A 22,477-nucleotide genomic window follows, 5' to 3' on the forward strand; every position below is an offset into this window, starting at 1 on the left:
TGAGATAAAATTCTTCAGATAATCAGAGGCTTGGAGAAGGAGTTGGTAGAGTAGTGGTCTACTCAGAAATCTCAAATACACTGTCTAAACTTGCTTCTGTTGTTTATAAAGGAGCTAAAGTACTTCATAAGAGCTTCAGCACAGCATTTTGTTTGTAGAAAATGCACAAGGGTCAGACTCCTAGGGAAGTCTTGCCATGGAAATAACTGTAGGGTTCAGATAATGAGGTGTCCACGTTTATACATTATAATATTTTGTTTCTATGAAATGTAAGCTTACCATACAGATACTGTGGGAACATAATGCTGCTGATCATATGGTGAAAATGTGTATTAACCCTCTCTGGTGGATGTTAGTTTAACTGTGTATTATTCTGGCTTTATGGATGAACTTTGTAGTTTGTAACCTGTTTGTGTATGAGATAGTTTGACAGTGTGTGTGTTCTAAGTGCGGTGACAGGTGCTTAGGAGCAGAAGAGACAGCAGCAGAAGGGTGGGAGATTAGTGTTTGGCTAATCATGATCTACTGATTAATGAGGCTGATGGCACATTGCAGTACAACAAAGAGGCGGTTTTTTGAGCTGTATATAAATTGTTGAGCACCTGGCAGGTGTTCCCAAATTGATTTTATTTTGGTAGATCAGCTAGAATGTAAAGAATGGACAATAGTTTTTGAGGCCCATTTTGCCCTTTTTGTACAATCTGTCTCTAGTGCTAAATATATATGTTCCCTTTTTTTCCTTTAAATATGTTTTTTTCCGATAATGCCTTCCTTTCTCAGGTAAGATGAATTATGGCTTCTTGTTTATCAAAGTTATACTGTATTTTCTTTAAAAATCTGTTTTTCTTAATGAGAAGGAGCTACTTTTTGAGCAGCTTAAGAATTGCATCATCATTATGGAGGGTTTTTTTTTTTCCCAAACTCATGTAATTCCAAATACTTATAGGAGTCACACCGATAACAAACACGGGCTGTGGATGATACCAAGATGGTTTTCAGTAGGTTGTCATACACAACAAAGGAGGGGAAAAAAATCAAGATCTCATTTTTTGAAATTTATTTCAGAAGTGGGAGTCGTTTTTAGTGGTTGGAACTGGTTTGTGAGAGACTGGTGAAATAACATTAAAGGTTCTGTTCACATCAAGTCACTTGAGTTCGTGCACCAAAAATACATGATGAAAGAAAGCATCTGTCCTGTGTGGTGTTTGCAGCATAAATGAATAACATGTCAGATGATCTTTCCCAAGGGGAAGCTGAAGAATCCAAATCAGGTCATGAAATAAAATGAAAAATTATCGTTACTGGTGTTCAGCTGACTAGTTTAAGTCAGAAGCATTCCTTGTTATTAGATTCATTTCATTCATTTATGACTTCTTTTTCTTTCTTCATCACCTCTGCAGCAACTCTTGCGACATACATCATACTATTTTATTCATCTGAGTTCAGTGTCAATAACCCCAAACTGAAGGATTTTACAGTTTTGCTTTTTTTTTTGGTTGAAGTAGTACAAAATGTCAAAAATTAGAAGGAAGGTCACAGTGGAAAATACCAAGACCATATCCGATAGCACATCCCGAAGACCCAGTGTGTTTGAAAGGCTTGGACCCAGCACTGGAAGTACTGCAGAGGTGAGTTGTAAAAGCGTTCTTCTTTTCCTCCCCACTCCAGCACCTTCTTTTCCAGGATTTATGTGGTGGGTAGCTCACAAGCACCAAATGCTCAGATGTTACTGAGGTTAAGTAAAGGAGAAAAGAATTAACGCATGGATGTTCAACATGCTGATACTAGGCCTTTCAAATACCGTGTGTTGTGCCAGCTTTTGGACGGAGCAGTAGTACTGTGCATATTAATAGTATTTCCACCAACCTAAATTTTTCTCTGCCAGACCTTATGCTCGTTGTTGATTTTTTTTTTTTTTAATTGATTATATTACTGGTAGACAGAAATTACAGATAAATGGGACTTAATGTGGAGTCATTTGTTTGTTCTGCCACACTCACACCAATGGTATTTCGAGAAAGGAGTGTGAAATTCACCCAGTAATGTCTGTCTCTTAGACACAGTGCCGTAACTGGCTGAAGACTGGCAACTGCCTCTATGGGAACACATGTAGATTCGTACATGGCCCTTCACCACGAGGTAAAGGCTATAGCAGCAGTTATAGAAGGTAAATCAAGAACTCACTTTGAATTCTTCACATGCTGTAGGAAAATAGCTTTTGCAACTCTGTCTTTTGTTTTGGTTTTTTTTTTTTTTTTTTTTTTTTTTTTTTTTTTTTTTTTTAAGTGAAATGCTGTGGTGTGCCTGATTGTATGTTATATCAATAACCAATTGCCTTATGAACCTGCTTAAAACAATTATTTTGGCAATGTGCAAGATTTTTGTGTGTATACAGCTTTAAAGAAATGGATAGAGTTGACTGGATTAACTACATATTACTTGAAATGGGAAGTTCAGATACCTTAGTACTTTTTTGGTTTGGCATAGTGTCACTGCAGCTTTCTGGTGTCTTTTTCTGGCCTGTACTAAAATGCTGATTTGCAATCAGTTACAGCAGTGCTCGCACTCACAGCCCTTCTGCCTTTGCTATGTTGTGTGATGAATGTCTATCCTTTCTCTCCTGTTGTGAGAAAACACTTCTCTCAAAAACATGGCTTTGTGACTATCTGTCAGAGACAGAAAAATGTCCTGTATTCTAGGGGGAGATCCAAAAAGTTTCCTCATTTTTCAAAAGAGAGTATTTTTCTATTATATGTCTCTTCATATATTACTAACATTGAAGGTTTTTTTTCAACTGTCCTTCATGTGGCGTAACGCCTAACTTAATTGAATTGAAACAAAGTATGGCAGTAAGCTTGTAGTATTCTTGCTATAAAGGACAGAAAGATGTTATGGTTTTAGCATAGTATCTCTTTCTGTGAAGGCGTCACAATTTACAAACAGCTGTCCTTCATAATGCCAGTATTACCTATAGATTATGGATGGGCACACTGAAGCCTGAGGAAGGTTGGCATGAGGTTAGGGTTCTGTGTCTGGTTCTTTTTCCTGTTGCTGTGGCATGCTCTTAGGATGATCTTGACTTCGCTTGTTTCATCTTCAGTTGCTTCTAAGGTGGTAGCAGCTGGGATACAAAATACTTCACTGAGTTTAATGTTTCTTTTGGTGTGTAAAAGATTTTACTCTGTTCTGCACTGAATGCTCCAAATGAATAAAGTGAGTGATTTACTGGTAGGGATTAATTATTAAAACAGTTATAATGTCACTTTGTCCTTGCTTTCAGTGTTTGGAGCACTCAGTGCATAGTGCCGCTTGGTCATTTGAAGAAAAGTGACATTTCTTTTAATGATTAAAGCTGTGTTTCTGCTTCACTGTAACCACTGACATTTAAGAAAAACGTTGATTTCCTTCTTACTGCTAACTTTTTTCCTAGGACTATATGAAAAGTCAAAGGACAAATCTTCTGCTTATTTGCTTGGCACATTCAGCATTTAATAAAGTGTTCTTAAAAGTAAGGAGGGGGAGGAAGCCCACCACCTCCACACATCCCCCCCCAAAGCAGACAAGTGAATGAGCTGTGCCTGTTTTCAAAAGTTTCCACTAATAGCTCTTTGCCAGGCAACGAAAAAGCTGGTACTTAATATGTACGTTAAATGGCATGAAAATGCCAGTATTTTATTATTAGAGAGATTTTCACAAACGTTATCCAGGCACTTCAAATACAATTTTATTGGTTTCAGGCAAGCCAAGCTAATGCTGCTTCTGCATCAGTTCAGTTAAAGCAATATTCTTGTTCAAGTATCTGGGATAGCAAAATGGCAGCATGTCTGCATGTGTTCAGCCATGCCAGGGAAGTCTCATCTGCTTTGCAAGGAGTTGAGTAGGACAAAGCATGTCTTGCTGCCTTTCTGTCTTCATACCTTCTGCCTCAAATTCCATACCTGTCTGCAATAAATCCTGTTCTTCTTAATGGTTTTATCTGACCATAATGCCTCCCCATAGGCCAAAACATCACCAGACAGCGGGAAAACTTTAAAGTGTGAAAACCATTGTTTCATTTAGGCACTAATGTTACCTCTCACAAGCATGAATTTTAATCTTGCTATAGAAATAAAACCTAATGTGTTTTTACATGAAGCTTACCTGATGGTAGTATTAAGATTTCAGTATTAGACCAGCCAGTCTTCCCAACATCAGAATTAAGGAGAAGCTGACAAAGAGCTGTGTGTAAACATGCTATCCTATGAGGAATTTTGCTCTTTCTACACTTACAGATTGTTGGTTAGCTGCTTGGCAGCTTCCTGGCTGGCTCCTTCATGCAGTTTTCAGGATCTCTGCCATTGCTGGGCCCTTTTCTTAGTCTGACTGATCCTCTTTATTTGGAATCGTCACACTACGTTTGAAAACCAAACCAGCAGTTATATTAGGAAAGAATGTATGGATTTTGAAAGTCTCAAATATTGTATTATTGGAAACTGGAAAATAGGACAGTATTTCTTGAACAGTTATGTACTTAATACTTATGTAATATTGACATAATACATACATATTGACATGTACATAACATACATGTAATTAATGACAGTAAGTATTGGTCATCTGCCTCTATGCACATGTGTGTTCTCACACAGGTGCACAGAGCTGTCCTCAGGTAGGTGTGTTGCAAGGTGTGCCTGTTGCTTGGTACTTGTTTCTGACACTGTAAGAAGTGCAGGAGCAAATGAAGGCACTGTTACGGATGTGTATTTCCTAAATGCATGAAGAACTGAACTGTTGCAGGAAGTAATGCTGTTTAAAATCACTTAACTGCCTTAGAATTTAAAATTAGGAAATTCTGCATTTTAGGCCTTATTTAAAAGATGGGCCCAAGACAAAATATTAAAAAGAAATTTAATAATGCCTTTTGTATGAAAGGTTCTGGCTGTTGCAGTCTAGCGACATCATCTTAAACAACAGAGGTAAATTGTCATGGTCTGTTGAAATTCAACAGTGAGCATGACCTGGAATAACCAAAAATTCCTTTTGGAGTGCTCCGGGGGAAAGTTACATGGAAATGAAGCTGTGGTACACATAAAAGAAAAATCAGCTAGTAGACCAGCTTGTTTTTCTGTGCATTTAGCCAAAGGATCTGAAAACTGTCATGGCTTCCTGAGTCATTATTTCTTAACATTTGATTAAGTGTTAGTCTTATTTTATTAGAGTTTTTGGAGGGTTATGATCTCTTTGGGAAAGGAGAGATAGAGTGATTTTGACTTTCCTTTGGTGTTCTAAAGCTGAAAAAAGCTGACCCAGTAACAGCAAAACCAAACAAAAAATTGACCAACACACCCCAGCTCTGAATGTACACCTTATAAATTTATGTGGGTTTTTCCTAACTTTTATTATGAAGTAGATTTGAATAATGTTTTAACATAATACCTTTTTTCAGCATGAGAGGGAAGAAAAAGTTTATTAATTGACAGTAAAATGGTTTGGATATTTTGGTTTTTTACTCCAGCCTGTAACTTAGAAAAAAAAACCCAAGTAGTATTAAAATGTCAGATATCACTATAATGTACATGAGCTGTACAATTCGGTGCAAGTTCTCTTGCTTTCTGCATTCAGCTAATGGGATTTTTTTCCTGAAGGTATTCCTCTCAAGGAACAATATTACAAATACATTATTGATAGTTATTCTGCCTTTTAACTTAATTTTCACTTTCACTATTCCAAATCCTTTGTATTTGTAGTTTAAATATTATTAAAAATTAAGGTGTTGAATTGCATTTTAATGCTGAAAGACAGTTTATTTGTCGAGGTAGCTGATGGTTGGAGTGCTTCAGAGCGTTTTGGTAATGCAAAGAATTACCTGTTTAATAAGGGGGAGGGGGAAAAATACTTTGAATCATAACCTTTACTAAGTCCAAACACTTTAAAGATCATATAGTCATGCATGCATAGGAGATAACTTATTTATATTTGTATGCTGGCTATTATTTGATCCTTAGTGGTGAAAAAAGCAGAGCTCTACTCTTCTGTACATTTCCTCTGATCTAGATTGACCTGTACTTACAATTTCACGGAGACTTAAATGCTTTGAAAAATGAGAGCAGTCACTGGTCTTTGTCTCTTGTAGGTTCTCATACATTTAACCCTATGATGCATTTTAAAGAATTAAATACAGGAAACAGTGCAGAGGAGGAGATGGAAAAAAATGCTTTTTCAAATATGAGCAGATTGAAAATGAAATAGTATTAAATTAATTTTTGTATGTATTGACTGTGAAAGACAGTTTACCCTTTATGTATAATGTGACAGGAAGAGTGGGAGAAATTAATTTCTCAATGGAAACTGATTCAGTCTGAAACAAAAAGCAAATTTCGTTATTCATATATTATGTATAAGTTTTCTAATCAAAAGCATTAGTATCTCTTTATGATTCTTTAGTGTCAGCTGGTAGGCACAGATGTAATACTTGTGTACAACCGTTTCACAGAAGAGTCTGTACTTTCAGCTACCAGCCGTCACAGAAATACTAAACTCAGTATCGAGCCAAATGCATATGAAGAGAATATTTGTTTTCTTGAACAAAAAGATCATCTGAAACAGCACCTACATTCCCTTAGCTTAGGAATTTGTTTGAATCATAGAATCACAGAATGGTTTGGGTTAGAAGGCACCTTAAAGATCATCTGGTTCCACCCCCTCTGCCATGGGCAGGGACACCTTCCACTGCACGAGATTGCTCAAAGCCTCATCCAGCCTAGCCTGTAACACTGCCGGGGATGGGACATCCGCAGCTTTTCTGGGCACCCTGTGCCAGTGCCTCACCAATGCAATGGTTGTTCTCTTTTAACTCGTAAGGGGTGAATGAACTCATGAATCCATACTAAGAGGTGACAAAATTACAGTAGTGTAGGATGCTCCTCCCCCCATTCCACGTCACTGCAATATCTTTTACAGAAACTATATAATAAAGGTGCATGACTAGTAAAGTTCATTCAGTATTTTGTACTTAAATAATGAAATAATTATATTTCTGCAAGATGGAAAATGGAAGAGGCCTCCAAGAGTTACTTTCTGGTTCATGGTCTTGCAGCAGTGTTATCCTGTGTGGCAGCCTCACCTAGACCATGGGAAGATGATGCTTATGTTATGTTATCTCTGCTTGCAGACTTCATCCACATTCAGAGTTGTGCTTCTCTGTGGCTGTCATTGCCAGTCTATAGTAGTTCAATTCTGCATTAATTGTGGTTTTAAATATATATATGTAATGTGTAGAGAGAGATGCTTATATTTATGTAATATATATAAAAATTGTTGCAGTTTAAATTATGGAGAATAATTTTGGTAGGCATGATTGTGAAAACATTTGCATGATGGTCAGGAAAAAGTTACTTATTCTGGATGGGATCACTTGAAGCTGATCTAGAGTATTAACTTAGTCATGCCTATAAACATACAAGTAATTTTTCTTCTTAGAGTCAAATCTTCCTTGACTTTTTGAAAGGATTGGGGTTTTTGTAATGCTTAAGCCCTTTAGAAGGGAATATTTTCTTACTCATCCACCTTGCTTCTGGGTGGGAGGTTTAGATTTTTCTGGATATATACTAATAAAAGATAATCCTTTAAAAAGAGTCCCGTAGAACTAGTTATATAATGTTTCTGTATAATGCAGGTCACCAGAAAGACCCACTGGAGATCTTCGGGAAAGAATGAAGAACAAACGTCAAGATGTTGAAGCAGAGCCACAGAAACGAAGTACAGAGGAATCATCCTCCCCTGTTAGGGTAAGAGTGGAGTTTGCAGAGCTCCAGAATCCCTCAGTAGCAATTGGGCAGTGTGTCCTAGAAACCTTACTACTGTGACTTGTAACATTGAAAATGTTTTAAGGAACTGATAATTTTGTACATAGCATATCGCATTTTTTGTTATGACGTGCCTTAACAATTGTACTGTTTTGCAATTTTATAGTGCTTTCTGGTCTTCTGGTTCCCAAAGATTTTATAAATCCTACAGACTTAAAATGTGTTATAAATACTGATAAACAGGTATTTAATAACAGCTAAGACTCTTCAATTATTACCAAGGAAGTATATTAACCATTGTTTCAGTTGTCCACTATTTTCCCCCAACACTTACTCATATCCCTTGTATACGTGCATCCTGACTTCAGTTGGTCACCCCAAATTTGCTTTTGATGAAACCATGCAGTTACTATTGTGCTGGTTCATTTTGCCTCCCTCCTCACATACTCATCAGGCAACCCCAACTGCTAGCTTAATGGATTTCGCAAAAAAATAATTACTGTTCTTATTTTGTAAACATCTTTCTGCAACCCTGTGGCCCTCAAATACCAAAATTTAATTTTTTTAAATTGTGTTACCTGTTTCTGATGTTACGAACAAGTAGGGATAGAGTTCATAGTGTGACCCTGTACTTGTCGCAATAGCACCACTGTGTTCCTGCACCATGTTTAAGACCATCTCCATATGAGTAATTTTTTTTAGGTTTTATTTGTAAAAAATCAGGTTTGCTTCTGCAGGTATTAACAATGTTCTATCATTTCCTCTTGGTCTGTTCCTACTTGCTGTGTAAAATGATTTTTTAATGTCAGCTGTAAATAAATCAGCAGCAGCTGCTATCATTAAATTTAACAGAATGGCTTACCTTCCAATCATGTTTTCAGTTGCTGTAAATTTGTGTAAACTCAATCTTTTTACTGAAATGTGTTTCTTTTATTTTCTAATAGTTTGAATAAACTGTTCAGTTATTGAGTACATGGTTGGTGGGAAAATTTTTTTTCCAACCGTCATTAAACATTTGCTGTAACTTCTGTCCTGGTGCAACTCTAATTTTGATGTAATTCTTACTTTTGGTTAGTTAACCTTGCTTTTTATAGTGTTCTCTTAATGTAATAATAAAATACTCTTAAACAACTAAAACCCAAGTGAAAGTGAACTGGAAGCAAGAATCTAAAGGAATTGGAGAATTAGTGTTAAAGTATCAAAGAATTATTTATAGATTGAGTGCATGGCAGAGTAAAAAATGCTCTGCTTCAATCTCATAAAATGGAAGATAGAGGAAACAGCTGAACTTTTAATTCCATGGAGGCAACTCTCAAAACACAGGATATCAAAGAAAATATTCTGGAACAAGTAGATGAAGAGGGACAGTCGTCAAGAGTTGCTTTGCAAAGAACCAGGATATCTAAAAGGACAGAAGACTCAAGTGACTGAACTGCTAAGAAAAATCTTGCTCCATCGGTAGAGCTGCTGTTATGGTGGAGATCTAATATGTGATGTTTCCATATTTTATTAAAGCTTTTGGGGTAATAGCAGAGTTTGATAAAAAAACTTGGAAATAATGAGGGTAGCTTGTTCCGTAAGAAGTTTAAAAATAAAAAAATAAAACCCGATCAGAAGCGTTCCTGCAGATGAAATCTTTACTTCACCAGACTACTAGACTGAAACTTTGATGGAGGGTAGTGGTTAAGAGAGAACTGCCTGACATAGGTCAAACCTGTTTTGAAACAAGGCTTTTGAGGCATATGTATAGATAGTCAAAGAATAGCAGGTATATTTTAGGTTTAGAAGCCAGCTAAGGGGAAAATTTTAGATTAATTTGAAGTTGAATAGCACAGAATATCATCATAATTAATTTAAAGAACTGTAACTTCAAAGAAAGTAGAAAAAATGTTGGACATCCCAAATGTCAAATGTTGCAGAGGGTTTGAAAAGAGTACTTGAGATTACTGAAGTCTGAGGAATGCCACGGTGGTTGGGAAAGATAGTTTTTGGCATTACAATGGCAGATGAAACTTGGTGTTGGCAAGGGCAAGGTAACGCACAATTGAAGAAAGCATTTAAAACAAAAAATGAATGATTTTTTTAAAGTAACTGAAAGCACGCAGTAGAAAAATAAGTTATTGTGGACAGCTCAATGAAACCATGTGTTCAGGGTGAAGTCACAGTTGTAGAAGCAAACATTTGAGTATATAGAAATAAAATAGAAAATGATCGGTAACATGCATTAGAAATTCATGGTCCAGTTTTATTTGAAATGCTTTTTGGTTGTCACCACCTGTATGCAAGAAAATACCGTGAAGGTCTTCTTGAAGTGGGCAAAGGGGTGAGAAATAAACTGGAGAGAAGAAAGGACATGGGACGAATGCATATAATGTATGTTTGAGAAAAATATAAATTAGATGCGTCATATTCATACTTTATCCCAGTAGAAAGAGTGGCAAATTTGAAAATGACAAGGGGAAATGCTATTTACATTATATATAACAATTCTGGTTTCCAGAAGATAGACACACAAAGCTGAATAGGTTCCACGAGAAGCTAAGATAGTATGACTAATACAAAATCTTTTCAGAAGAGATTTTGTGTTATTTGGAGACATAACAAGTACAATCTGTATGTATTCAGGAAGAAACTTCCTATATGGGCAGTTTATATCCCTTTTTATTTCTTCATGCTTTCTACTATTATTTGCATAGACAATATGCTGTGTTATGTGGACACCTCCATTGAACTCAATTGATTTTGTGTTTCTTGGATTTGTGTTTAGAATTACTTCAGCACTGTATGTTAGTGTATGAATTAATATACAAATAATTAGATGAGGTTCCTGCTGTTACTTTATTCAATTAGAAATTTTTTTTAAGCTTCTCACCATATTATGAGAAGACAGTTACATTGGTGTATATGAAGTCTTATCTAAATTCTTAACCTGAAAAGTATGTGTGATTTGGGAGAAACAGCGGGAGGACTTAATGTACATTTAGGAAGGTTTTTGTAAGGAATGTGTGTTGCTTGTTTCGTGTCTGTGGGTTTTGTTACTGTAGCTTTTAACTATTTCCACTGGAAATAGGACTCAGCATTGTCTTCCATCTCTGAAATGGGAACAAATACCTCCTAATGTCAGGGGAACTTCAGATTCGTTTTCTTGTGTTTCTATAGCTTGGTAGTAGTTTACGCTATAAAGATACTATACCTAGAGCAAAGTAGTACTGTGCTTGCCTAGAAGGTTGTAGCTGTAATACATGTAGCTTACTGTAGGTTTAAAGGAATCTGTGCTTTGGAATGGTTTATTTTGCTGCTGCATGTACGTGTGCAACCTGAAAAGGTTGAAACCAAGATTTCCGCAATGCAAGAATTGTAGGTTGTATGAGTCTTCTATTCTTTCCATCAGTGTTGGCAAAATAACACTTCTTGGCTAGAAGCGTGTTTCACAGATTGGATGAGTCCTTTCCTTTTGTGCTTGGCCAGGCTTTTCTGGTAGTAGTGGAAAATTTATTCAGGTAGACATCAAGTCTTGTGCTGTAGAGTGCTGATCACATGGGACAAGGAACTTCAACTTAAATAGATGTTAAGTTAAATAAAGTATCACAGAAGTCAGCCATAATGCCATCCATTTTTCCCTTTCTTATATGGCGTCTCTCCTGAACATCAAAATGAAACTGTAAGCATCTATCCAATAGCTGCTATGTCTATCTGTGAGCATATACCTGAAAACAGTGTAGACAAAGTCTACTAAATCGTTGTTTCCTCTTAGGACAAGCTACAATTTTTTTTAATAAATAAATACTTAATTACAAAAGTGTATTGTTTTTCATCTAGTAAATGGCATTTTTTCACAGTCTGCAGAGAAACAGTTAATAAGAGTGACTGAATGGATATACAGCATTTTCAAGTACAAGTGAAAGACGTGCTACTGGCCTTTAGGAACTTGCCTTACTTTACTCTTGGTGTGTTAAGGGAGGGACAAAAAAGGTCTGTAAGGATATGAAGGAAATATTTAATTCCCATAGTATGAGGGAATCAAATGTAACAAACAAGTGTAACAAGTAAAACAAAAGGAATATGTTGAAGATTTTTCACTGAGAAAAATTAGGTATATGTTCTAAACCATCATAATTTAAATTCTTGATTTGCATGCCCCAGGAAAAAATATACTCGATTTTTAAACTGATACTTGTTGTTCAAGATGCAGTGTTGTCAAAACGTTTTTTCTTGACAACTAAACATTAGTCTAAGATACTCTGCTTCCCCTATATTCAGAATTTCAGTTTGATAGCTATTTTTGTCTTCAGTTCTTCTGTAGAAATATGATTGTGCCACTACTGAATCGTTCCACTGAAAGGAGAAAATACAAGCTCTTTCGAGATGCTTGTATTGGCTTGTAAGTTTGAGGAGGTAGGCATGATACATACAGGTTGTGTAGTATTTTTAACCTGGGTTATTAAATTGAATTTGAAGCATTGACTTGCTGCATGTTCTTTGATGACAAGTTATTTGATGAATTGTCTTTGAGACGTTTTTTTAAATTGGCATAGAGAGGTTGTCTTAGTGTTCATATTTATTTGCTAGTAAGATGTGGTGTTGAATTAGTAGAATTTAGTATTTCTATTTGAGAAATTATGGTTTTGTTAGTTTGTGTTGTAGGACTTAGTTGAAAAATATAGCAGAAATACACAGTTCAGTATAACAGATGTGGCTGTTATGGAGGGTGGAATAGAAAAATGAGAACAGTCTTACAAAAGAAAACAATGGTTGCAGGGAAGGCTTGTTACACTTAGAGATTTTTTGATCTCATCGGGGTAATCTTCTTTAAAAGTAATTTGCTTTGGGGCATAGTAGAATTCTCATCCTTAGTCTGAATGCCTTTAGTGCATGCTGAGACAATGGCTTAATGGATATGGGCTTGTCTGCAGTTGATGTCAGCAATCAACACGACTCAGTAAGTTATGACCTTCTGCATCATTTTAGAGATTTACATCATTAAACTAGAGATAAGTTTTTAACATTGTTACTGAATAAAAAGGAGTAGTGAATTTTACTCATTTTTGAGTGACTGCAATTTTATGTTGTTTCCCTTATGTGTTTCTAAGGTGATGCTAAGGTTTTAAATTAAATCAAGATGTAAATCCCAATAAGGAATTGCTAGTGAAATTCTCAGGCATCTCCTTTTCTTGGTGTTTCTCCCACATACCAACATGAAAGAATCCCCAGAAAAACAAAAGAGATGGTGCTATGTGAAGTGAGAGCAACAGGGGACAGACTTTGCTTTTCTAGTTTCCTATTTAACACATTAACCTGAGATACTTCTAAGCTTGAATTTTCTTCTTTTGCTAGTAGTGAAGAAATTTTGTCCTGTATTCCACTTGAGCCCAGGTAGATCATTTAGAGAATGTTGCTTCAGCAGATACAGAGGTACAATTATGTAGCTTTATGCTGGAATTTAGCAGGGGCCCAAGAGCAGCACAGCATCAGTTGACTTGAAATTATCTTTTTTCTTGTAAGGATGGTGTCTGGCTTTCTTAGGTGTTTACAGGACCATCTGCCAAATGGGAAATGGGTACTACTTGTTAGTTAGACTTGTCTTGGAGACAGTGACAGTCAAACACAAAGCTATCATTGGAACTTGATTCGATTGTGTTGTTCTAGAATTTTTTCCTCTTCTGCCAGCAAAGGGTCTCTGGGTTTATTTATTTTATTATCTCCTCCCCCTCCACATTCTTTATCCTCTGAAGAATTAAGTGGTCCTACTTCTGAGGCTCATCTGCTTTGCATATAAATATTCTTATTTACAGCTGAGAATTCTTTCTCAAGCTGTTAAAATTATACTCTTTAAATGATCATTGAACTTCTGGTCTTTAGAACTTAATCTCTTCTTTCAGTGCCTATTTTAAACTTTATTCTCTGATGTGTGCTTGACTCTTGCCCTGCCTTTAAGCCTTCTCTTCTCCTCATCTGCTATTTACATCCTGATTATATGAATTTGCATTAGAACATGTAGCCTGTGGAGTCTCTACTTGTTTAGAAAGGTATTTGTTCAACAGACTAAAGGAAAAATGCTTTTTGTACTGTGAAAAAAACCCAGCCAAAATGCTATGTAAAATACACCTGCTTCTTCAGGCTTCTTTTAAAATAAAGTTGTTTACTCTAATGTGGCACTTTTCCCTTTATAGAAAGAGTCTTCACGAGGAAGACATAGAGAAAAGGAGGATATCAAAATTACAAAGGAGCGAACACCAGAAAGCGAAGAGGAAAATGGGGATTGGGAAACAAATAGAGAAGGTACGTATAAGGTATTCAACTGAGAAGTCCCCTGACACCTCAAAGAACTGAGGTTTCTGGGCTGTGTGTCAAGTGGAGTGCTTCAAGATCTGGTTTCTAGGCAGAATACTTTCATGCAGTAGCCATTAATTTTTTTTTTGAGGAGAATGAACAAGTTACGTGAGTCAGACTGCTACAGTGGTTATATCAACTAGCTTTAACAACGCAGGCTTTTTTTTTTTTTTTTTTTTTTTTTTTTTCTTCCCCTCTTTGGCTACTCAGGCAGCAAGGAATTTAGGTATAGTCTACTCCATGGTGAATCTTTCACATTAAGGTCAGTAGATGAATCCAAATTGCATCTGAAGTAATTTTGGAACTTGTCAGTGTGAGGAGAACGTGTAACTCCTTTGAATTCAAAAGTCAGCCGTTTTTGTTGCATAACTTGTAATGATGTAAACTGTCATTAGCAAGGTCTCCATTAGAATGAGTATAGCAACAGTTGAAGTGAACATTGATGAAATATTTATGTTCTAAACATACTTGAAGAGTGCTAAGTGTCTTGCATTACCTTCTGTAGTCACTTGTTGAAGTTGGTGGTTGGGAGTTTTTGCGTTTTGAGGTTTTAGATGGTTTCGTTGTTGCTGTGGGCAATTTTCTTCTCTCCTAAGTTTCACTTTTGTTGGAGTCCTAGTTCACTTGATAGTGATGTTACAGGAGCTTCTACTTAACTGTGGTGTTTCTGTGATTTTTTAAGTGTCTGTGTCTCAGAAGTAGTTACAACATTGGAAGAAAAAAATGGCAATTCTGATCCGTCTGATGGAATTCAGATCTGATGAACATATTTGCAGTGAAGTTCACTACAGGTTGTAGGATGGAGCAGTTGGAAATGTCAGTAACTAGGGAGCTTTTTAATACCGTGTGCTAAAAGTGTTGCAGGTCTCATTTTGCTGTGTATTAAGTACAGTACATGGAATGTATTGTGGAATGGAAAAGTAGCCATTGTATATATTCACTCATTTGTAGATTTCTTTTTACACACTTTCAAGAAAAAATGATCTATGGCATGTATACATGAAAGTAAAACCTAACTCAAAAAAGTTTGGAACATAGAAACCACAAGGTCTGTATAAACGTATGGTATGAATGTCCAAAGTCATAGACACTGAGACTTTAATCTTGAGAATTCAGCTTTTTTTTCCAAATAGTGTCTATTATCAGTATATGGATGAAGGAGAACTACTGTCTGTAATTTCTACTGCGTGCTATATAAGTAGATGGATAGACTGGGGAAAAAAACATACACTTAGGAACTGCACCTTTCTCTGAACTCTTCCCATGCGTTCATGCCACATGAAGGCAATTTGTAGACTGAGTTTAGTTATTGCAAAACCTTTTATATAGTTCCTTTATGTAGGAAGGTAGTGAAAGCTAATGACTTTTTAATGAAGTCATCTTTTCTCTGACAGATATTTTCCCAAAATGCTTTTTGAGTATTAGACTTAAATAGCCATCAACAAAATAAATATAAACAGAGTGCATAAATTCAATTTTCAGTAAGATTTCAGTTGCCAGGTTGGAAGCTTAAGATATTAACTGTCCATGATTTTGTGAAAAAATGAGAAAAATAGCACTTTTTCTAATGTGAAAACCAAACTGATAATGTTGTAAAACCAGATGTAAACTCTTGAAGTGTATGTTTATTCAATGAAAGGGTTCATACAGAACTCCTGTCTTATTTTAAAATAAATGTTTACATGTGATTGTGTATCAATTGATTTGTAAGACACTGTACTAAATAAACCCCTCTAGTATTATGCATCTCTACACAAATTTGTTTCATGTGAGTTCTCCAGTTAGGCAGTGCTCTACATACTATTATTCCTTGTGAAGACACACAGTTTTAATTTTTTTTTTTTTTGTTATTTAAATATAAATAAGTGGTTTACTGTGTTTCCCTTCTTACCTCAGATGAATGTCCATGAAAGAAGTTAAGGTGTTCTTTTTAATGAAGTTTAAGAATTGAACTTCAGGTTGTATGGAACTAACTGGAATTACTTCAGGTTTGCACACATAATTGGAGAAGAAATTTGGCATTCATTCCTTGGTCCACTCATGCAGTGCTTAAAAGTCATGGAAATATTTATAGTTGGCATCTAGTATGGTAAATGTTATTGTTATGTTTTTAGAAGAAATTGTCTACTAATCTATTTACTTTCTTTTTTCTTCAAATAAAGACTCTGATAATGGAGATGTTAATTATGATTATGATCATGAGCTGTCTTTGGAAATGAAGCGCCAAAAGATTCAGAGAGAACTCATGAAATTGGAACAGGAAAACATGGAGAAACGAGAGGAAATAGTAATTAAAAAAGAGGTTTGTATTACATAAATGTGAAATAAGACAAGTCATCAGCCATTTCATAGCCTTCTCATAGTTTCCCAGAAGACTTAGTTTTTTTGGGCTACAAATGCACTATTGTGTTTCATAATAAATAACTAACACCTATATAATTAGTGTGTGACTTGAGTATTAGAAGTAAGCATCTGATCAGTCATCCAGCACAGTAACCAAGTTTCCTCCTTTAAATGAGAAGGATTTTATGCAATTTTGTGAAAACTGTAACTAGTAAGATCTGTAACAGAGAAGATGTGTAAAAGAAAACACAAAGCACTTTTCAATCTCATTTTCCAGCTTGCCTTGTAGTAACAGCGTACAGTAGCAGAGACAAAGCTGTAGGTGTTAGAAAATGTAAAATTTTGGGGAAGATTAAGGAAAAATTCTCTAAGGATGTCTTTTTCAGACAAATGTGAGTGTTAGTTGTGAGCATACTGATGCTAAACTTTAAGTTACAGTTTTTGTAACATGTTGCAGAATGTATCACCTTCTCTACACTCTATTTGTTGTCTTCATTTTATGTGTTTTTCCTTTATGGTGTTCTTTGCAAACAGTGTGATGAGGTTGAAGTAGAGATGTAGATGGTTCTCATTCTATCTCACTTGCTGAATTAACATATTTGACACACATATTGGCATACAGTTACACTTTTGGGCATCAGTATCTTATTGCTTAATTATATTCTCTCTCTCAAGATTTCTCCAGAGGTGGTTAGATCAAAATTATCACCATCGCCATCACCACGCAAGTCTAGCAAATCTCCAAAACGAAGATCCAGTCCCAAATCATCATCTTCAGCTAGTAAGAAAGACAAGAAAGTATCTACTGTCTCTTCACCACTTTTGGAGCAGCAGAGGTCAGTGTGTAGATTCATCTTGCAAGAGAGTGAAAACAGAACCACACTTATATTTATTACCGGAGTTTTCATAAATAATATTTTCCATTTTTCTTCCCTTCAGTGCCCTTGATTATATAAATTTAGGAGAAGATCTTGAAATTGTGCATTGTGAATCATCTTAGGCAGAAAATTTTTATATGGATGTAGTTGTCAGTTGATTATTTTTTCATGGTTTACAAGCAGATCTTTTCTCTTTGAATCTCCAGAATCTTTGTGAGGTTATGAGAAAATATAAACCATTGAAAAGTGGAAAACACTTCTGTTTGAATTGCTGTGGCCTGTGAAGCAGCCTCTCTAAGCTGAAGTGTTTAAAATTTGACCAGCTGCACATTTTGTTGGTATTGCATATTATTGTTCAAGATATAATGTGGGACTTTCAAGGCAGAGAATTTCTCAGAATTCAGAGGATAATAAGTGAGAGATGTGGGGCTGCTGGGAAGAATTAAGGATAAAATATGTAAATGTCACAGGATTTTAACTAGGTGCTGTGCCACCAAAGTCAATCTCCAAAACCTGTTTCTGAAGTTCTTGCTGGCCACAAGACATTGTGAGTTGTTGTTTGCAGCTTTTAGATGGGACAGTAATTACTGCAGCAGTGTAACCAGACACATCTGTGTTTGCTAAAATCCTCTATTTAATCAACTTGTTAAAATCTCCTTTAAAATAGGGGAAGAATGATGTTTCTACCACAGGAATGTGCTATAACATGTGCTGCTATGCTACTGGCTTATGCAGTGATACCTAGTTCATAGGATTTATCTTAGTGGTAAATTATGTGGTAAATACATACTATTTCATATTGTGAGTTGCATATTCAATAGTGTTTAGATGCTTCATCCTGTCAGATAGCTAACATTAAACTGAAAACATGAGTAGTTCAAGTAATTTTATGTATATGGTTGGGGTATTGCCTTGCAGAAATGGGAGTCTAAACAGACAAGGTACTGTATGGTTTTTGTCTTCTGATGTACGCAGTTCATGTAAGGGCATTTTATCTTTGAAAACTGGTTCTGTCTGAATGAGAGCAATTCCTGTTTTTGTTCACTTCCTTCAGGAAAAAAGCTATAAATTGAAGAGCTCAACATAAATTTTTACCATTTCTATTCACTTTTCTGTCAAGTTTTACTATTCAATGGTGCTTGCTAAGGGAGTTGGTAAATCCTGTCCTAAAAGCTTCCAGGCCTTCTATGTTATAACTTTCCTGTCAACATCTGAGAAATTGTTATTTGAAATAGTTGTCAGATCTTCATTTTTATACCCTCCTGCCCTGTTAATTTCTCTCTAGGAGTTCTAAAAGTAACCAGAGTAAAAAGAAAGGTCCTCGTACCCCTAGCCCTCCTCCCCCAGTACAAGAGGAAACTTCCCTGGGGAAAAAACACAAAGAAAAACATAAAGCAAAAGAACGTTCAGAAGAAAAGGCAAGGGAGGTGAAAGAGAGAGGGCGTGACTTTGAAAGGCACAAGGAGAAAAAAGAGAAGCAGAGGTAACTTATGTTGCATTATTAACTTTTAACTGTAATGTAACCTTGCTTTTAGAGTTATCTTTTATAGAACACTGAATAATAAGGGTGGTATTACCTACTTTGCTGACAACCTTTTCAGTACACAATGGAGTATTTTCAGTATGTTATATAGATGGGTTGATAGACTGTAACTAACAAATTGGTAGGTTTTAATTACATAACTTAGTAAGTTTTGTAAAATGCCCCTTTGAAAGATTCATTACTTTTCAAGAACTTGGATCTTCACCGGTGGAACAGATCATTTGCCAAAATCTTTATTGAAATTTATTGAAGTCGTTCACTGGTCTGATTGCACGCTTTTCGGAAATCTTAGAGAACTAATACCTTTGTAAGTTGTGCAGTATGCATTTAAACTTTCCACAATCTTCAGTAGCTTCAAGTATTTTTGAAGTAGTCAAAGATTACTTTTAGAATTGCTTCACTTTTGCATATATACATATCTATATATTTTAAAAAGAGTGGACTACTATGACTATTCCATTAATTCCTGGAGCATATATGTCTGCTTAAGCTGAAAGATACAAGATACTGCATTTTTAAGTCCTGTATTTTCTTGATGAAAGTAGGGTACATGTTCTTAAGTCTTACTTTGTAAGTGGCATTGCAGACTAAGGATTGGAAGAGCAGTGAATCATATATTTTTAATCCATTAAATAAATTCCACCATACTTACTTGAGAGTATTTTATTTTCCTCATGATTGCACACTCCATTACTAGAAGGAAGTTGCAAGCAGTAGAAGAGAACATTCTAGGTAGTGGTGAAAGGATCATGACAGTACATGTCTTATCATTGTACTATAACCAGATGTTGCTGTGGTAACTACAGCCTTATATTTCACTGCTGGATTTTTGTCTTTTTTTTTTTCCCTACATAGTAAAAATGAAGTTGTGATGTCAAATCTCTATGAGGAGCAGTCAGTGAAATAGTTGAAGGTTTTGACAGATTACTTTCATTCACTTGCCACCGAGATTAGCCTTTAAAAATGTGTCTGAGCTTGAAACTTAAAAAAAGTTCTGATATTACAGAAGTATTTTAATAACATAGCAAAATATTTCAACATTGGTAAGAATTCTGTTTTACTACCACAAGAAATGTTAGGCAAAATTACAAGAAGGTTTTTTTTGGTTTTAACATGTTCTAGTTTTTACAGTCGAGTGTAGCAAGAAATTTGGTGCATATCATGCATTCTTGAGTTTTGCTAGCTTAAGGTAATTTCATATGTGAAATCATAGCTGGAACAGATGATTATATAACATATCTTGATGTGGTAATCACAGGTTGTGTCTTGGAGGTGTTTGCAGTTTCTTAGAAATGTGCTAATGCCATCTTAGCCCTGTTAAACAAGCTGCTGTTTATGTTTCCCAGGGATCCGTCTGAAAGCTCGCGTAGACAGAAACGGTCTCCTAGTCCTGCAGATCACTCTGGCAGTAATTCTTCCCCTTCCAGAGAGTACTCACCACCTGCTGCAAGGCGAAGGCAAACCTCCCGAGCTCCAGCCAAGTCTACCACTCACAAACATAACTTCTCACCCTCTCGAAGGTTGGAAGTCAATTCTGTGGATTTTATTCCCTTTAATAGTTCTGGTTTGGAAACTTCTTCTCTTGGTTTGACTACTTGTTTATATGTCTATTGTGAATATGTTTGTGCCTCAAACACTTGAGCTTTTTTTTTTTCCTCACCTGGTTACTACATTGAGAGTACCTGTCATGTCAAGAAAACAAGTCATGGTGAAATTTCCATTTATCAGTTCCTCTCAAATGTTTTGCCTTCAGGTAGAACTTCAGAAGTCTGATATGAGATATAGTAGTCTGTGAGCCTTCAGGAACTTTCTCCCTCCCTAACCGTCCCCTTTTTAAAAAGTGGGACACAGAAAAATCTTTTACCTTTGGGATGGGAAACTGCAGTTTCTCCATTCTAGAGTGGGCAAAGTGATACACAGGTCCTGGTTCTGCTCATCTTTCTTGAGAAGCTGGCACAGCTGGCTAAACAATGCTGTACAAAGCTTCTTGCAGGAAGTTTTGGGGACGGTATCATATCTGTTAGTTCTTGGGACTTTGAAAAAAATGTTTTATCACCCATTAAAAATCAAGTAGGCTCCTTACTTTGGCCTGAAAGAGTGTAAGCTCAGGTTTAGAACAGTAGTGCTAAATACTACCATAGCCCCATAATGGAAAGCAAGGCATTCTTATTTTCTGCACCTCTGTTGAAGGGTGGAGGAAGCTCCAGATGTCGTCCATATTTCTGTGTGCTCATTAAACAAACAAAATAAAACCCATCCAAGGAGTTGTAAGCGAACTGTTTGGCTTCTGTGGTGACTCAGTTCAGCTGGAACAACATTAGGTTATTTTATGGGGGTTGCCACTGATGGACATTTTTGCTGTGTTGGATTTTTCATAGGGAAGAGAGTTCCTCCTGGAGCAATAGTATGGAGTCTCTAAAAAATCTGTTCTCCCTGTTTTTTAACTTACTCCAGTGTCATGGTTTCAGCTGGGATAGAGTTAATTTTCTTCCTAGTAGCTACTGCAGTGCTGTGTTTTGGATTTAGCATGAGAATATTGATAGCACACAGCTGTTTTAGTTGTTGCTAAGTAGTGTTTATGACAGTTTCCTACACCCTACCAGTGAGCAGGTGCACAAAATACTGGGAGGGAGCATGGCCAAGACAGCTGACCTGAACTGGCCAAAAAGATATTCCATACCATGGAGCATCATGTTCATTGTATAAACTGGGGGAGTTGGCCGGCAGCTCCCAGCTGCTTAGGGACAGGCTGGGCATCAGTTGAGGTGAGCAAACAATGTTGTGCATCACCGTTTCTCTTGGTTTTCATCTTCTTCTCTCTTTTATCTCCCTTTTTATTGCTATTATTGTTACTGTCATGATTACATTTTATTTTATTTCAGTTTTTAAACTGTTCTTATGTCATCCCACAGGCTTTATCCTTTTCTCATTCTTCTCCCCATCCTGCTGGGGGTGGGTGAGGGCGTGAGTGAGCAGCTGTGTGGTACTTAGTTGCTAGCTGGGGTTAAACATGACATGGAGTGTTTTGCTCATCATTGCCTACTTGTATCAAGTATTGTGCAAGGGAATGTTAAACAGGGAAGATAAATGGGCCTTCTGCTAGAAGCAGGGAAGGATATTCTAAATATTTTGTCCCATACCATTGAAAAAGCCTTCCATGCAAGCCAAATTGAGCAAACCTGTGTTTCAAAATAATGGTTTCACAGGAAAAAATAAATATAGTCTTAGTTTAACAACAGTAAGTCATGAAAGTCTTTTGGATTCTATCAGTCATATCTAGCCCTGACAGAAATTTACATTGACTACTTTGGAAATTTTATTACTAATTCCAGGTCATCTGTTTAATTTGTATATGAGTTGTCATCTTAGAGGCATGCAGGCTACTTGTTTCCTAAGGATCAGTGAGATTTTTTGAAGATATGTTGTCCATATCTTTTAAACTTTTTAACTCCCACTCTTCTTCTTGTCATCTCTGTAGTTTTGTGAAGTAGAAGGAAGTTGGGAGTTAAGGACAGTATATATTACATGAGAAAAGATACTTTCAAGTTCCTTTGATGCTGTTAAGGGGAAAAATACCCCACTACTGAGCCTAAAGACTT

At 36.2% G+C, this 22,477-nt stretch overlaps 1 protein-coding gene across 4 annotated transcripts in view; it reads left to right on the forward strand.

Moving 5' to 3' along the window:
- Positions 1 to 22,477, forward strand: part of ZC3H13 (zinc finger CCCH-type containing 13) — a 47,018-nt gene that overhangs the window by 4,536 nt on the left and 20,005 nt on the right. For 2 of the 4 annotated variants that reach the window (XM_066313298.1, XM_066313300.1), the window contains exons 2-9: positions 1,503 to 1,628; positions 2,058 to 2,167; positions 7,655 to 7,766; positions 13,955 to 14,063; positions 16,277 to 16,416; positions 17,133 to 17,293; positions 18,621 to 18,818; positions 20,225 to 20,398. In XM_066313298.1, the coding sequence (XP_066169395.1) occupies positions 1,512 to 1,628; positions 2,058 to 2,167; positions 7,655 to 7,766; positions 13,955 to 14,063; positions 16,277 to 16,416; positions 17,133 to 17,293; positions 18,621 to 18,818; positions 20,225 to 20,398 (1,121 nt within the window). In that variant the 5' untranslated portion in view covers positions 1,503 to 1,511. The remainder of the gene's footprint in view (positions 1 to 1,502; positions 1,629 to 2,057; positions 2,168 to 7,654; positions 7,767 to 13,954; positions 14,064 to 16,276; positions 16,417 to 17,132; positions 17,294 to 18,620; positions 18,819 to 20,224; positions 20,399 to 22,477) is intronic. The other 2 variants (XM_066313297.1, XM_066313301.1) reach the window with 2 other exon arrangements.

This window comes from Sylvia atricapilla, chromosome 2 (genome assembly GCF_009819655.1).
Source record: "Sylvia atricapilla isolate bSylAtr1 chromosome 2, bSylAtr1.pri, whole genome shotgun sequence".
Classification (NCBI taxonomy): domain Eukaryota; kingdom Metazoa; phylum Chordata; class Aves; order Passeriformes; family Sylviidae; genus Sylvia; species Sylvia atricapilla.